The following is an 18,634-nucleotide window of genomic DNA, read 5'->3' on the forward strand; positions in this document are numbered from 1 at the left end:
GGTTTCATCACTTACAACTTTTATATAGTTGTTACAAGTAACTATTAATTTCTATACAATCATCTAATAGTTAATAAGTACATTCATTTATCTAGATTTTTTAAAATCATCAATTTTAAACACTTCGATTAAATGCACATATTGATAACATCACATTATCTAACTTTAGAGGCCACTGCAGATTAATAACGTGTAAATGCAATTCTTTGACTGAACAAAAAAAAAGCAATTCTTTTACAGTTTCTTCTTATACTGTACTCCCTGATCCCTTAGCTGAAGCTCTAATAGTTTGCAGTTCTAAATTATCATTCAAATCCTCGTTAAAGTGATCCAATTTTATTTATTTATTTATTTGTATATTTTCATTCCATAAGATTTATTCATCATTTCCTAACTTCATTTTCAACGCAATACAAATTATAATTTCAGTCATTGTATAATTTATACAAAACTAATATATTATAATAACAACCTTTAAAAAATTTTAAAAACTTTACTAGAAATTTTATGTATCATATATAAGTTCATCTTCATAGATCTCATTGTCCTCAAGGGACCTTCCCATGGTTTCCCGTGTAAGAAAATAAGTCTGCACGAGGCCGCCAAGACACACCACACCCAAGATTACTAGTGCCACGGTCATTCTCACGGGGTTCGGCTTGCCACTATCTTTCTCATTCCTCGAAGCCCAGAAAAAACCAATCGTCCCAATGATTGCGCCAACCTTTCCAACGGCCCCTGCAATGCCATGACATGTTGATCTAAATCTTGCTGGAAATAATTCAGCAGGGGCAATAAAAGTGGTGGTGTTTGGTCCGAAATTGGAAAAGAAGAAACTGAGGGAGTAGAGAGCCATAAACCCAACACCTATGTTGTCACTCCAGTAGTATTTGTAGGGTATACCAATCGCGAAATAAACCAGTGCCATGAACAAAAATCCTAACAATTGGATTTTGACTCTCCCAATGCGATCAATAAAATAGACTGTGACCCAATAACCTGGAATGGTAGAGCTGATTGCAAGAATTGCTTGGAAACGAGCAACTTTAAAAGCGAGTTTATAGCCATTCACATCATTGTTGTCCTTTATAAAGCGATGATAAATCTGAGATTGAAGGAGGTTGCTACTGTAAAAGACAACGTCCACAAGAAACCATGTTGCGGCACAGCAGAAGAGATCAACACCGTGCCGGCGGAGGAAGCGTTTGGAGAGAAGAGGATAGGACGGATGAGGTGGTGCCGGCGGTTTCAGTCGGATAGGGGAGTCTTCAGCAATTTCACTCATTGGAACATCTAATACTTTCTTCATGTCTATGGCTGCTTGTACCACATTTTGTTCCACCAGAGCTGTGTATCTAGAAATTAATTAAAACCACTTAAACAATTATTAATAAGATGATTAATTTCAAATTTGTACACTATTTTTGTATTAATTGTGCATGGCAGTTGCATGCACGGTAGCTATAATCGGTGTTATGTCTACTATTTCAATGTAACCGACGCCCCATATCCTATTTACTTTTTTTTTTTTCCTTGATCGATTGATTCATGATGATGACGTAACAACATTGTTACAGAATTAAAAAGCAGTGTCATATGCTTTGGATCGAGTAGTATTTCAAAGCTGAATATATATCTATTCTAAATATACGTTTATTTTAAACAGAATATAAATAAGATATTAATGTTAATAAATTACTCGAATTTGATTTGAAAACAATTTGAACTTAATTTGGTAATTATCGAGTCGAGCTTCAACTATCGGTTGAGCTAAATTTGAGTTTAGTAATACTTTAACTCAAATAACTCGTAAACTTTATCGAGTTTTTTTATTTTTATATTATTAAATTATATTATTACCTTTAATATATATTATTAACCTTAACTTAATTTTTGAGTTGAACTTGAGTTCAAAATTGAATATAAAAATTGATAAACAAAGTTAATTAAGCTCGATCTTGAAGATGTAGTTTAATTATATTTCGAGTCAAACTAAAACTTAAAAATAAATATTCGATCGAGCTCTAAATTTCAAATCTAACTCAAACTCAAACTCAAACTTAAACTTAACAATATTTTAACTCTAATGTAAACGATTTCACCCTAATTTTTACGTAGGAAGGATTTTGACATATGTATTGGATGTAATGCCGGCTTGATAATTGGTCCTACAGCCCAAACAATTTAGCGCTCTTCACCTAACCATTCTTTAGTTAGGGATTCTAGGTTAGTTAAGAATGAGTTGACTATAAGTATAAATAAGATATTCTGAATAATCAACAAAGAATTAATACATATTTTTGTATGGTAATTTTGATTTTAGTTGATATTACTAGCTAGCTAGCCGTTTCTGTTTGTTGGTTCATGCGAAATCATAATCTTATTACTGCCTCCTAGAGTTACAGTATAATTAATTTGCGACTACCGAAAATACCCATTACTTACAACATTTAATAAATTATAGCCGAATGTTACAATCCCACCCTGTCTTCATAATTATGCCAAACTTATTTACTTTATTTTTATTTGAAAAATTAGCAGCCACATATTTTTAACTCACATTTATTTAACATCTAATTTACAAAAAAATAAATTAATCATTCATTTAATTTTTCTATCTTTTTAATTTTTAAATTTACATTGTTTATCAAAATTTCAAAATAAATAAAAAATTAATATATATTAATTTTACTATTGGAGCATCCACATAGATTATCACGACAATAATTAATTAATTTTAAAATTTTTAAAAATTAAAAGATATTTAAAAATAAAAATAAAAATATATATCTAAATTTTAAAAAATTAATTACTTACTCACATGATAATTGAATTGTCACATGAATACTTTTTTATTTAATTTTAATGATTTAATAAATAATACAAATATAAAAATTATAAAAATAAAAAATAAATAAATAGATGACAAAAATAAATATCTTTTTAAATTGAAGGAAAGTCATTATGCTTTAATTAATTAATAGTAAATTACCTGGCGGTCTCAGGCATCATCATACGCCAATAATACGTCAAGGCAGCGGGAACTGCACCCATCATCAGTATGAGCCTCCACGCAATATCAGCCTCGTCTGGAGTTTCACTCTTGGGCTCATTCGATGAAACCTCAAATATCCTACACACAACCATCGTCACTATGGAGCTAGCCAATATCCCCAGCCCCTGCATCGAAAACACAGCAGCTATAAAGGCCCCACGTGTCTTTTTATTAGCGAACTCCGACATGATGGCTGCTGACAAAGGGTAGTCACCCCCGATCCCTACTCCCAGCAAGAACCTGAAGAACCCCAAACTCACCAAGACGCAATTCCTGGTCTTGCATATAGAGAAACCGCATGCTAGGGAGCTCAGCACCATCATGCCTAATGACAGCCCGTACACGCGGCGCCTTCCTGCCCGATCGCCAAGCCTCCCGAACACCAGTTGTCCTACGGCGGTGCCCAGAAGAGCTATGGACACCAGGGTCGACACGACAGCGGTTGGGGTGGTTTTGTATTGTGTCTCCTTGGGCATGACCGAGCATTTGTCTGAGTTGTGATGGTCAAGGTAGTATATTCGTCCTATGAGCTTCATGATGGGAGGGATGCAGAAGAGATCATAGGCGTCGGTGAAGAGTCCCATGCCGGCGATGATGATTGCTTTGAAGTGATACAACTGGATTTTTGCTGCATCGAGGGCGGACAAGACTTTCAACACCATCCCTGTTTGAGTTTGCTAGACGATGGTGAAGCAGGCCAGGCGAGGAAACTATGTTTATATAAGCAAAATGGCAAGAGAGAAGACTGAAAAGAGTGTAATTTTCTTGGAGAAGAAAGCAGAAAGAAATTATGCTGAAGGGTTAATGTGATCCAATCAGCTTTGGAGATGGACTTTTGGCTTAGCACCTCTTGTCTTGAGATTTTCGGTTTTATTGAACATCATGAATTGATTCTTCACAGGATGCGAATCATTTCAAAGTCATTGGACCTTTCGCTTCAGTTTAATAAATCTTTTCAACAGGTTTAGAAGCTTGGCACCTTGCTCGATGGTTGCTTTCTAAGTATTGTTTTCTATTTCTTTTCCTTTTCAAATAGTTAAAACATTTTTTTTTTAATTTTGCATATTTAACATATTACTTTAATTAAATCAATAAAACACATATTCTCGTATTTATTTGTGCATGCATATTCTAATGCTTTTATTTTTTTTCTTTTCTTTCGTACTAGTCATCTGTCATAATTGGAAATGTATTTGTTGTTCTTTTATACACATTTCAACATGTTTTAAGTAGAATTGAATAATTTTAGTTTCAATTTACGTTTTTAGGTATTTAAGTCGTAAAAGTGTGATTTTGAGCAATTTCTATATTATTTTATACTTTTGATATTTAAATAAAGATGTGTGGATATATAAGATCTGTTGGGAGTTGAAAATGCACCTTGGGGATGAAGCTGTAGCCAAAGTTGTGACCATGATTCAAGGTAGTTTTGGCTGTGACCATGATTCAAGGTAGTTGCGATATCGAAGACATACGCATGGAAGACCAAGTTAGGCCACCTCGTCGCGAAATGAAGCCGACATCGCGACTTTGCATCCTCACGTCATGACGAGGAGTCTTTAATGTTGCCATGTCACAACAATTTCAAGGAGCGTCGATTTAATACCTCTTGACCGACCTGATCGCCGGATTCGAGCTATAGGATATCACATTCGTTACTAGAGCAACTACAACAAAATTTAATACAATTCAATCATTCCAACATGCTAATTAGTATAAAACAATTTTCCAATATGATATAAAATCGTTATTGAGTCTTATACGAGTTTACGAAAGCTTTTTTGCTAACCCAAGGTTGGTTAAGGACTTAATTGAAAATTTTCCAAATTTTATGAGTTGACGTCGCGACATCATGGTTTTCACATTGCGACATCGTCTAATACGAACTCGCCTCGGTGACTTGATTCGAGTCGTTTGTTGTGCCTGATCGTTAAATGAAGAAGTTTCGTTCAATTCGGAGTTTAAGGGAAATTAGCTAAATATATGCTTAAATGAAAGGTTTTCAAAGAGTTTTAGGATGGATTAAGGATAGGATCGGCTAGATGTTGAAACAAAGGGAAATAACGAGAAGGGCGGAATTGGCTAAGTGAAATGATGATGGAAATGGCTAGGTGAATGAGGATGAAGATTCGGCTAAGGTTTGAAGCAAACAAATCAGAATGTTGGATAGAACGGAAAGTTGAGCTTAAGGACAAGAGTGAAACAATACTATGGAAGGTATTGACCTGAAACTTATAAGTCACTTAAGGTGCTGGAAAGGACCTTGACCCGTTAACTATAAAGAGTTAGGAACCAAAGGTATCAAATGGTTGAACGCCACACTCAGGATTGAGTGATAAGTTCAAAGAAATAAGAAAGACGCCATTAGCAAGCTAAATAAGTTTACTTGAGTCTTAAACGAATTTAGAGAGTTGAATAAACTCACAAATGAATTAAAATTCATAAAAATGTCAAGGTATATTGTCTAACCTTCAAAATGTTTACAAAAAAACTATTTATAGGCTGAACATGTTCCAGCTGAATGGACACAAAAGGGACTAAATGGTCAGCTTTTAATTCAGCTTAATTAAGCAGAAAATAACTATTGAGCTCTTCAACACATCTCTTGAAGTATTCTGCACCTTGGTGATACCAATGGACAACCTCTTCGGGGTTTTTAATCAGCTGAATTATTGTTAATAAATAAGGGGCTGAAACGAGCTGAATGGCCTTAATTAGGTTCGGCCAAAGTGATTGAATGAGCTGCCTTGAAGAACTGATTAGTCTTGGACTTTAAATAGCAGCTTAGGGCACTTCAATAGCCATGGAGTGTAAACCAACGAAATTGAGAAGCCCTTTGTGTGTGAAAGCAAATGACCGAATGGTCACTTCATGTGAAAAGAATTTCCAGCAATGTGAAAGCTCTTTAAGGCTGCTTGGAGAGCTAAATGGCCAACTTGGAAAGAAGAAACAGCAGGTCTCCCTTGCCCTTTGCCGTTCTCGAAAGGGTGTTTGGATAAACTAAATCATTAGCTCACATTAATCAAGTTGTCCAATGCATGTAGCTGCAACATTCAATTCAGCAAATTTAATTAGTTTAAGATTAGTTTAAGACATGATAAATTCGGCTGAAGCTAGGACATATTAAAAACATGTAATAGAATAAGACACAAATTAAATTCAACAGCAGCTAATTAATTTGTCTCTACTTTAGACACACTTAAACCATGCATTAAACTAAGACACATTTAACATTTTAATTAATTAGAATCAGATTAAAACATATTTTTTAATACATATTTATGAGTTGAAACTAAATTAATTGACTTAGCTAAAGCATGAAATTATTCCAGCAACTAAAATGAATAAATTTAAAAGGATAAATTTGAGCTCAATAAGCTAGAATCGAGCTGAATTGTGTTCCATTGAGTTGGAATCAAACTAAGTCAGGTTGCAAGAGTTTGCAAGCCACACTTAGTGAGCTGGACTAAGGGCGTTCTCCGGCGTGGCTATATCATCCCCTCCCTTTTTAAAGCAATTTGTCTTCAAATCAGGCCACTTGCTTGCAATAAAAATTTCTTGGTCATTGGAACGACGAAAATGTGCAAATGTACACAATCACAACAAGTAATAAAGTGACAAGTAAATGTCGAGTTATCGTACCCACAGGGACTGTGAAAAGAATTATTTATGAATGCAATTTTAAAACACTTTGGTGAAAAAATATTTTGTTTGAAGAGGGTGATTAAGAACTAAGATTTTGAACTAAGTAAACTAAAGAAATAAATCTCAAATGCACAATTTCAAAATATGCTTTAATTAAGATGACATAATTGTGTTGGATTAATTACATTTCTTTAACTTAGAATTATTAAACTCATGCTTCTGTTACTACGAATAAATTCACGGCAACTCGGTAATTTGCTAACTTATGAGCATACTCACCTAGATAAATCCATTCATCTCTTAACATATCCCTATGTTAATTCCAACGATTAAACAGATTTTAATAAGAAAACATGCTATGGCACATACATACTGTGACAGCCTTAAAACGACCCTAGTCGGAATGTGATTTCGGGACCACAAAACCGAGGCATAAAAATAATTTGATATTTATTTTGATGCCTATAATATGTGTTAACTCATGTGTGACATTTTGATGCTTTAATTTAGAGTTATAAATGTGAATTTCACTAGAAAGGACCTAGTAGAAAACTTTGAAAGTATGATGGGGAAATGTATGATGACTAATTAAAGCATGCATGCAAAACAATGGCCTTGCATGTCAAATACCCCCTTTTTACAAGTGATGGCCGGCCATGACAAGGAGTATGGGCTAAACATGTCATGAAACATGTTTTGTTGGTGCATTAGGGAAACAATAAACAAATAAGCATGGGTAGTAAAGAAAAAAAAATGTGTGTGTGTGAGTGAAACCCCCATTGCCGTACATGGAAGAAAAGAAAAGAAAAAATTTTGCTCATCCATTTCATTCTCTCTTGACCGAAAATACTAGAGGGAAGGGAGGAATTTTGCTTCATGCTTGGGTTGGAAGAGGATTAGGAAGAGGTTTGGCTATATTTGCATCAAGATTAAGGTATGTTTGATGTTGTGCCATGAGATTCATGCATGTTTTTGGTTGTTAACTTGATGTTCTTATTAGCCCATGGTTCAAATCTTTGTTATATCATGGGGATGGTATTTGGCCAAGGTGGATTTTGAGTTAATGCCATTGCATGCTAAATATGAAGCTTGATGATGATACATGTGATGGTGGATTGAGGACTCTTAGATTTTCTTTGAGCATTTTTGAATGATATACTAAGTTCTTTGTGTAATCATGACCAAAATTATGGTGTTGTGATGTATTCGCCATGGTGCATCCCCAAGTGTGATTTATGCTCTTTGCATGGAGAGTAAGATTTGTGTTTCGAAATCATGTTCATGTTTAGTTACAATCAACTTGAGATTCGGCTCTAGCATACATATATGTATATATGTTTGAGCATGATGTATTGGTATGACGTATATACTATCTTAAGGTATATACTTACTTATGATGATGTTTTGGTTATGAAGGAAATGATAGATGTGTATTGAGTTACAATATGGAAAGGTATTAGTTAGTAAAATGTATGCTGTTTTTGTGTGGTAATAAGTGCATAAATGGCCTCAACATGGACATGCATATTCGGCCACATGAAGGGAAATTGGTGAGCATGTATTCGGTTAGAGGCAACCATATTGAAGCCTTATCTTGGCTTAGATTGTTGACTAAATGGGTAATAAGTGAGGACGGTTGCGAATATACAAACATACATATGCATGTGTAATTGAATTATGAATGTTTAGCGAGATGGTTAAACTAGTTGATTTATTGATTAAGCTCAAGGAGTTAAAGAAGGAGAATCAAGCAAGGGAAAGGCGAAGGTCATCGAGTAGCCGACTTGGACTATTTTACCCAACACAAGGTAAGTCATTAAGCATATATTTGATATTGCTTAAATGATTGTAATATCTATGCAATTGTGTTTAATGAGATGAAATATATACAAATGTATGTGTATGAAAAGATGATAATGATTGAGCGTAAAAGAGATAGTGAAATGTGTAGGAAGTTTGCTTGGCACTAAGTGTGCGAGAAATAGATGTGTACGGTGGCGAGATTGGCACCTTGAGTGTGCGAGCTTGTAATGTACGGCACTAAGTGTGCGAGTTTGGACTATATGGCACTATGTGTGCGGGCTTGAATCATATGGCACTAAGTGTGCGTGATTGAGTATTAAGCACTATGTGTGCGAACTCTACACATATCTCCGATTGAACATTTATATGGAGGCGTGACTTTATCGAGATGAGTATGGACAGCGGAAAGAGTAAGTACCTTGAGTTCATGGCTAATAGATGCTAAGTTCATGCTCGGGTGGAGTTGGTAAGATTTAAATCTATGTGATGATTTCAATTGCATTCCGTAAATAAGGTATCGTGGAATAGATGAAAGTTCATTTGATTGCATGATTGTTGCGGAAATGAAATGATGTATGGAAATTGCTTCAAATATCCTATTGAACAGTATATGAAATGTAAATGTATGACTTGGTATGAGATTGATCCGAAGATCTAAGGAACTATGGTATAGTTCGGTATGGCTGGAACATTTGGCCTTGTTTCATTATTTCATTTTATGATAATTGTATTAATGGATGGTTGTGGAATGCTTATGACTTCTTGAGTTATAAACTCACTCGGTGTTTTCTTGTCACCCATTTTAGGTTCCTTGGGCTCGTCTCCTTTTGGGTGTTCAGAATCACGTCAACGAAGTCATCACACCGCGAGCAATTTTTGGTATTGTCTTCTTAGTCGACTTAGGAGAACATTTGGCATGTATGAGCTATTTTGTTTTGTTAAATTTTGGGTTGTAAACTTTAAGCCATGTGAAAATGGCCTATGTGGTCGTTTGAGTGGGATGCTAGAATCTATAGCCACGAGTCTTAGAAACCTTAATTTTGATAAGGTGGCCATAATTTGTGTCACGTATGATGGATGAGTAGTAAGGCTAAGGAAGGATTCATGAAATTGGCATAGTCTACTGCAGTAACTGTTGCGGACAGCAGCAGTGATATGAGATCGAAAAATCACTAAAAATAGTAGAAGTGGAATTAATATCTAAAAAAATTACGTACTCGAAGCTTGATGGGTCTATTTTCATATGGATGAAACAAAACAACCATATGAGCTGTATTTTAAGAGATATTAAAGTTCTCGTGAAACAGGGCCAGAACGGTTTCTGGATCCCCTGTTCCAACTTTGGAAAATCATTTTAAATTAATCAGAGATAATTAGGAGTCATGCCATATATGTGTAGATTCCTCTCTGAGTATAGTTTCTATAGAAACAAACGGCATCAGTATTGAAGACCTGTACAGGGAGATATCGAATTTGTAACGCACAAAGGTCAGTGTAGTCGATCCCTGCAACAGGGGAGAATTTAACTAATAAACTGTACTAATTGGCTTGACTAAAAATTCTAGAAAAAAATCTGTAGATGAACATATGAGTCTAGTTTCAGGGAAAAATTACGAAACTGATTTTCGAGTTGTAAAACTCAAGATATGATTTTTGAAGCGACTAGTACACAGATTGGCAGCTTGTCTGGGAAATTTTCAATAAGTGGTTTGAAGTCTGTTAACACCTCGTGTTCGACTCCGGCGACGGTCTCGGGTTCGGGGTGTTACAATTTTATTGGTATCAGAGGTATGGTTTAGTCGGTTCTAGGACTACCGTAGCGCGTGTGAGTCTAGCTATACATGCCAATGTGTTAGTGCTTAAAAATGTGATGACTTCTGACGGTTGAAATTTTTGTTTTGATTAGCAAATGGAACCCGGGGTAGAGAGACCCTTGGCGGATGACGTTGAAAGTGTAGCGGCTGCTCTGCACAAGGGACGCCGCTGTTGAGCCTCGGTCATCCGCGAATAATCAAGATGAAGGGCGAAACAAGCCTTCTTCACCATGATGAATGAGTGGGTCGCATAATATGCCCGAACCAATCTGGCTGTCCAACCATTCCCAAATTTAAATAATCCACCCCAAGAGCCCGTAATGCCATCGTTGCTGATCCTGTGAGGCTGAGTAAACCACTGTGGACTTGATTAGGAAGCGTGGGGCGAGGAGTTTAAGGCCATAGTTCTTGGCGATCTTTGAAAGTGGATTGAGGACTCTTAGATTTTCTTTGAGCATTTTTGAATGATATACTAAGTTCTTTGTGTAATCATGACCAAAATTATGGTGTTGTGATGTATTCGCCATGGTGCATCCCCAAGTGTGATTTATGCTCTTTGCATGGAGAGTAAGATTTGTGTTTCAAATCATGTTCATGTTTAGTTACAATCAACTTGAGATTCGGCTCTAGCATACATATATGTATATATGTTTGAGCATGATGTATTGGTATGACGATATACTATCTTAAGGTATATACTTACTTATGATGATGTTTTGGTTATGAAGGAAATGATAGATGTGTATTGAGTTACAATATGGAAAGGTATTAGTTAGTAAAATGTATGCTGTTTTTGTGTGGTAATAAGTGCATAAATGGCCTCAACATGGACATGCATATTCGCCACATGAAGGGAAATTGGTGAGCATGTATTCGGTTAGAGGCAACCATATTGAAGCCTTATCTTGGCTTAGATTGTTGACTAAATGGGTAATAAGTGAGGACGGTTGCCGAATATACAAACATACATATGCATGTGTAATTGAATTATGAATGTTTAGCGAGATGGTTAAACTAGTTGATTTATTGATTAAGCTCAAGGAGTTAAAGAAGGAGAATCAAGCAAGGAAAGGCGAAGGTCATCGAGTAGCCGACTTGGACTATTTTTACCCAACACAAGGTAAGTCATTAAGCATATATTTGATATTGCTTAAATGATTGTAATATCTATGCAATTGTGTTTAATGAGATGAAATATATACAAATGTATGTGTATGAAAAGATGATAATGATTGAACGTAAAAGAGATAGTGAAATGTGTAGGAAGTTTGCTTCGCACTAAAGTGCGAGAAATAGATGTGTACGGTGATTTAGATTGGCACCGAGAAAGTGAGCTTGTAATGTACGGCACTAAGTGTGCGAGTTTGGACTATATGGCACTATGTGTCGGGCTTGAATCATATGGCACTAAGTGTGCGTGATTGAGTATTAAGCACTATGTGTGCGAACTCTACAATATCTCCGATTGAACATTTATATGGAGGCGTGACTTTATCGAGATGAGTATGGACAGCGGAAAGAGTAAGTACCTTGAGTTCATGGCTAATAGATGCTAAGTTCATGCTCGGGTGGAGTTGGTAAGATTTAAATCTATGTGATGATTTCAATTGCATTCCGTAAATAAGGTATCGTGGAATAGATGAAAGTTCATTTGATTGCATGATTGTTGCGGAAATGAAATGATGTATGGAAATTGCTTCAAATATCCTATTGAACAGTATATGAAATGTAAATGTATGACTTGGTATGAGATTGATCCGAAGATCTAAGGAACTATGGTATAGTTCGGTATGGTGGAACATTTGGCCTTGTTTCATTATTTCATTTTATGATAATTGTATTAATGGATGGTTGTGGAATGCTTATGACTTCATCGAGTTATAAACTCACTCGTGTTTTCTTGTCACCCATTTTAGGTTCCTTGGGCTCGCCTCCTTTTGGGTGTTCAGAATCACAACAAGTCATCACACCAGAGCAATTTTTGGTATTGTCTTCTTAGTCGACTTAGGAGAACATTTGGCATGTATGAGCTATTTTGTTTTGTTAAATTTTGGGTTGTAAACTTTAAGCCATGTGAAAATGGCCTATGTGGTCGCTTTGAGTGGGATGCTAGAATCTATAGCCACGAGTCTTAGAAACCTTAATTTTGATAAGGTGGCCATAATTTGTGTCACGATGATGGATGAGTAGTAAGGCTAAGGAAGGATTCATGAAATTGGCATAGTCATCTGCAGTAACTGTTGCGGACAGCAGCAGTGATATGAGATCGAAAAATCACTAAAAATAGTAGAAGTGGAATTAATATCTAAAAAAATTACGTACTCGAAGCTTGATGGGTCTATTTTCATATGGATGAAACAAAACAACCATATGAGCTGTATTTTAAGAGATATTAAAGTTCTCGTGAAACAGGGCCAGAACGGTTTCTGGATCCCCTGTTCCAACTTTGGAAAATCATTTTAAATTAATCAGAGATAATTAGGAGTCATGCCATATATGTGTAGATTCCTCTCTGAGTATAGTTTCTATAGAAACAAACGGCATCAGTATTGAAGACCTGTACAGGGAGATATCGAATTTGTAACGCACAAAGGTCAGTGTAGTCGATCCCTGCAACAGGGGAGAATTTAACTAATAAACTGTACTAATTGGCTTGACTAAAAATTCTAGAAAAAAATCTGTAGATGAACATATGAGTCTAGTTTCAGGGAAAAATTACGAAACTGATTTTCGAGTTGTAAAACTCAAGATATGATTTTGAAGCGACTAGTACACAGATTGGCAGCTTGTCGGGAAATTTTCAATAAGTGGTTTGAAGTCCGTTAACACCTCGTGTTCGACTCCTGACGGTCTCGGGTTCGGGTGTTACAATTTTATTGGTATCAGAGGTATGGTTTAGTCGGTTCTAGGACTACCGTAGCGCGTGTGAGTCTAGCTATACATGCCAATGTGTTAGTGCTTAAAATGTGATGACTTCGACGGTTGAAATTTTTGTTTTGATTAGCAAATGGAACCCGGTAGAGAGACCCTTGGCGGATGACGTTGAAAGTGTAGCGCTGCTCTGCACAAGGGACGCCACCTGTTGAGCCTCATCATCCGCGAATAATCAAGATGAAGGGCGAAACAAGCCTTCTTCACCATGATGAATGAGTGGGTCGCGAATATGCCCGAACCAACTGGCTGTCCAACCATTCCCAAATTTAAATAATCCACCCCAAGAGCCCGTAATGCCATCGCTTGTGATCCCGTGAGGTGAGTAAACCACCGTGGACTTGATTAGGAAGCGATGAGGAGTTTAAGGCCATAGTTACGACGATTGCCGAAAGGGCTGAGTTCGCTTGATAACACCATTAGAGTGTTTGATGAACTGTCATGCACACCGATGAATGTCTTAAGTGTGCTATATCCTTGTTAGAGACTCACCTACTATTGGTGGAGGACCTTAATTTCCATAGTCCCAAAGGAACAAGTTACTTGGGATTTCTTCCAAACGAATTTCAAAGAAATACATTAGTCAACGGTTCATCGATCAAAAGCGTAAGGAATTCTTGGAGCTCAAGCAAGGTCGATGACAGATCTCAATACTGAACATGAGTTCGTAAGACTTAGTCGGTATGCTCGGAGTGTGTGGCTGATGAGGTTGCTATGTGCAAAAGATTTGAAGAGGGATTGAATGAAGAGTTAAAGCTACTGGTGGGTATTTTGGAGATAAAAGAATTTGTAACACTAGTTGAACGAGCTCGCAAGGCGGAAGAGCTCTAAGGAGAAGAGGAAGGCTGAATTTGAAGCTAGAGATTATCGTAAAAGATCGACGGCAAGGCTCCATTTTCGGCTATAAAGAAGTTCGAGAGGACACAAATAAGTCGAGGGCGATCGGGATTTCCATTAGAGCACGACCATCGATGGACTCACGAGCTACCTCGGTAGCTAGTGTGGGCAATAATCGCAAGAAAAGCCCGAATGCCCCCAATGTGGAAGACGACACATAGGTGAATGTTGGGGTAAGTCCTTAATAGGGCTCTTATGGATGCGGTTCGAGGGACCACTTCATTAGAGATTGCACGAGCTAGATGAGAAGAATAAGATGCAAGGTGCAAGATCTAGTGGGACGACGGCTAGAGGTAGACCCCGAGGATTTCGGAGGTAGGGTGGTAATCGAGAGGGTCTCGATACGGTTGTTCGATCCGAGACTCGTGTTCTCGCTAGAGCATATGCTATCCGCGACGAGAGGAGGCATCCTCCCCGACGTTATCACCGGTACTTTCACTCTCTTTGATACTAGTGTGATTGCATTGATTGACCCGGCTCTACTCATTCATATGTATGTGAAACCTTAGCATCCAAAGAAGACTCACCGTTGAGTCACGAGTTCGTAATTCGGTGTCAAATCCCTTGGGTCGTTACGCGTTGGTCGACAAGTGTGTAAGAAATGCCCCTAGTCATTCGAGGTTCTTGTTTTCCCAGGACTTGATGCTTTTGCCGCTCGATGAATTTGATGTTATTCTTGTTGGATTGGTTGACCGTGCATGATGCGGTTGTGAATTGCAAAAGCAAGACTATTGAATTGAGATGCTAAATAACGAGATGATCCGAGTTGAGTCTACGGACTTAAAGGGGTTGCCACCGTAATATCGCAATGTTGGCCCAGAAATATGTGAGAAAGGGGTGCGAAGCATACCTTGCATATGTACTTGATGACAAGGAATTGGAAAAGAAACCCGAATCTGTGCCGGTGGTTTGATGACACGGAACCATGAGGTTGTGCATTGACTATCGCCGTTGAATAAAGTGACGATAAAGAATAAATATCCGCTATCGCAGTATTGATGACTTGTTCGATCACTAAAGGGAGCCTCAGTGTTTTCAAAGATAGATTTGAGATCGGGTATTACCAGCATATGGATTCGAGATTCTGGACGCACTCCAAACCGCTTCGTAATGAGGTATGGTCACTACGAAGTTCTTGGTGATGCCGTCGGGCTCACTAATGCCCTCAGGTATTTATGGATTTGATGAATCGGATCTTTAGACAAGATTTAGACCGGTTCGTAGTTGTGTTCATCGATGACATCTTGGTCTATTCAAGAGATGAGACCGAACATGATGAACACCGAGATTAGTGTTGCAAATTTTACGGGATAAGCAGCTATACGCTAAGTTCAGCAAGTGTGAGTTTTGTTAAGAGAGGTTAGCTTCTTGGGTCATGTGGTATCCGACGGTATTCGAGTCAATCCGAGCAAAATTATAGCCATACTTAATCGAAACCTCCAAGAAATATTATCGAGGTTCGAGTTTTTGGGACTTGCTTACATTACCGACAGCTTTGTAAAAGGATTCTCGATGATAGCCACACCCATGACGTAAACCGCTTGAAGGATGCCAAGTTTGAATGGACGGAAAAGTGTCGAAAAGTTTCGATCAATTGAAAACTCATTTGATGAAGCTCCGTTTTAGTGCAGCTTAATCGGCAAAGAGTTTGTCATTTATAGTAACGCCCCTACTTGGGTTAGGTTGCGATTGATGCAAGAAGGTCGAGTTGTGGCCTCACGCTCGAGACAATTAAAGCCACATGAGAAAAATTATCCGACCCATGATCTCGAATTGGTCGCCATCGATTCGCTTTAAAGATATGGCGACATTACTTATTTGGTGAGAAGTGCCATGTGTATTCGGATCACAAAGTCTCAAATATTTGATGACTCAAAGAGACTTAAATCTGACAAAGACGTTGGCTCGAGTTGTTAAAAGATTATGAGCTCGTCATTGATTATCACCCGAGAAAGGCTAATGTGGTTATGACGCCTTAAGCCGGAAATCACGCTCGCTTTACAAGCGATGAATGTACACTTGTCTATCCTACCCGACAATGTGTTAGTAGTCAATTAAAGGCCAAACCATTGTTGACTCATCAAATTCGTGAAGCTCGAAAGATGATGATGAGTTGCTTGCAAAACGGGCCGAGTGTGATCCGAACAAGGAATCGAGTTTCAAATTGATGATGACGATTGTTTGAGGTTCGAAGTCGTCTGTGTGTTCCAAAGAATTCGAACTTATTTCGATAATTCGAACGAAGCCCATTGTAGCCGAATGGCAATCCACCCGGAGTACGAAGATGTACAACGATTTGAAACGCTGTTTTGGTGGCATGGTATGAAACGAGACATCTCCGTTCTAGGACTACCGTAGCGCGTGTGAGTCTAGCTATACATGCCAATGTGTTAGTGCTTAAAAATGTGATGACTTGACGGTTGAAATTTTTGTTTTGATTAGCAAATGGAACCCGGGGTAGAAGACCCTTGGCGGATGACGTTGAAAGTGTAGCGGCTGCTCCTGCACAAGGGCGCCGCTGTTGAGCCTCGGTCATCCTGAATAATCAAGATGAAGGCGAAACAAGCCTTCTTCACCATGATGAATGAGTGGGTCGCGAATATGCGAACCAATCTGGCTGTCCAACCATTCCCAAATTTAAATAATCCACCCCAAGAGCCCGTAATGCCATCGATTCTGATCCTGTGAGGCTGAGTAAACCACATGGACTTGATTAGGAAGCGTGGGGCGAGGAGTTTAAGGCCATAGTTCTTGGCGATCTTTGAAAGGGTGAGTTACGGCTTGATAACACCATTAGAGTGTTTGATGAACTCATGCACACCGATGAATGTCTTAAGTGTGCTATATCCTTGTTGAGACTCACCTACTATTGGTGGAGGACCTTAATTTCCATAGTCCCAAAGGAACAAGTTACTTGGGATTTCTTCCAAACGAATTTGAAAGAAATACATTAGTCAACGGTTCATCGATCAAAAGCGTAAGGAATTCTTGGAGCTCAAGCAAGGTCGTATGATGATGTCGAATCTGAACATGAGTTCGTAAGACTTAGTCGGTATGCTCGGGAGTGTGTGGCTGATGAGGTTGCTATGTGCAAAAGATTTGAAGAGGGATTGAATGAAGAGTTAAAGCTCTTGGTGGGTATTTTGGAGATAAAAGAATTTGTAACACTAGTTGAACGAGCACGCAAGGCGGAAGAGCTCGGAAGGAGAAGAGGAAGGCTGAATTTGAAGCTAGAGATTATCGTAAAAGATCGACGGGCAAGGCTCCATTTTCGGCTATAAAGAAGTTCGAGAGGACACAAATAAGTCGAGGCGATCTGGGGATTTCCATTAGAGCACGACCATCGATGGACTCACGAGCTACCTCGGTAGCTAGTGTGGGCAATAATCGTCAAGAAAAGCCGAATGCCCCCAATGTGGAAGGCGACACATAGGTGAATGTTGGGGTAAGTGCATTAATAGGGCTGTTATGGATGCGGTTCGAGGGACCACTTCATTAGAGATTGCACGGAGCTAGATGAGAAGAATAAGATGCAAGGTGCAAGATCTAGTGGGACGACGGCTAGAGGTAGACCCAGGATTTCGGGAGGTAGGGGTGGTAATCGAGAGGGTCTCGATACGGTTGTTCGATCCGAGACTCGTGCTCTGCTAGAGCATATGCTATCCGCACGAGAGGAGGCATCCTCCCCGACGTTATCACTTGGTACTTTCACTCTCTTTGATACTAGTGTGATTGCATTGATTGACCACGGCTCTACTCATTCATATGTATGTGAAACCTTAGCATCCATAAGACTCTACTTGAGTCTCTTGAGTTCGTAATTCGGTGTCAAATCCCTTGGGTCGTTCGTCTTTGGTCGACAAAGTGTGTAAGAAATGCCCCTAGTCATTCGAGGTTCTTGTTTTCCGCGGACTTGATGCTTTTGCCGTTCGATGAATTTGATGTTATTCTTGGGTTGGATTGGTTGACCGTGCATGATGCGGTTGTGAATTGCAAAAGCAAGACTATTGAATTGAGATGCTAAATAACGAGATGATCCGAGTTGAGTCTACGGACTTAAAGGGTTGCCAGTATATATCGCAATGTTGGCCCGAAATATGTGAGAAAGGGTCGAAGCATACCTTGCATATGTACTTGATGACAAGGAATTGGAAAAGAAACCCGAATCTGTGCCGGTGGTTTGATGACACGGAACCATGAGGTTGTGCATTGACTATCGTCAGTTGAATAAAGTGACGATAAAGAATAAATATCCGTTACCGCGTATTGATGACTTGTTCGATCAGCTAAAGGGAGCCTCGGTGTTTTCAAAGATAGATTTGAGATCGGGTATTACGATTCTTGGATTCGAGATTGGACGTACCCAAACGCTTTCGGAATGAGGTATGGTCACTACGAGTTCTTGGTGATGCCGTTCGGGCTCACTAATGCCCTCGGTATTTATGGATTTGATGAATCGGATCTTTAGACGATGATTTAGACCGGTTCG

General features: G+C 38.3%; 1 protein-coding gene across 1 annotated transcript; it reads right to left on the reverse strand.

The window, feature by feature from the left end:
• Positions 1-375: 375 nt before the first annotated feature.
• Positions 376-4,253, reverse strand: LOC108454997 (probable inorganic phosphate transporter 1-9). Its single transcript, XM_017753628.2, has 2 exons — positions 2,993-4,253; positions 376-1,355 (listed from the first exon to the last, which is right to left on the reverse strand). The coding sequence occupies exons 1-2, from the start codon at positions 3,715-3,717 to the stop codon at positions 506-508; spliced, it is 1,575 nt and encodes a 524-aa protein (XP_017609117.1). The 5' UTR covers positions 3,718-4,253; the 3' UTR covers positions 376-505.
• Positions 4,254-18,634: the final 14,381 nt, after the last annotated feature.

The sequence above is a fragment of the Gossypium arboreum genome, unplaced genomic scaffold (assembly GCF_025698485.1).
Source record: "Gossypium arboreum isolate Shixiya-1 unplaced genomic scaffold, ASM2569848v2 Contig00243, whole genome shotgun sequence".
Taxonomy (NCBI): Eukaryota; Viridiplantae; Streptophyta; class Magnoliopsida; order Malvales; family Malvaceae; genus Gossypium; species Gossypium arboreum.

Bases quoted from the DNA above. Each gene is read 5' to 3' on its own strand.
- LOC108454997 (XM_017753628.2), bottom strand. From the start codon at position 3,717: ATGGTGTTGAAAGTCTTGTCCGCCCTCGATGCAGCAAAAATCCAGTTG. The intron at 1,356-2,992 runs GTAATTTACTAT...ATTAATTTCTAG, and splicing joins ATGATGCCTGAGACCGCCAG to ATACACAGCTCTGGTGGAAC.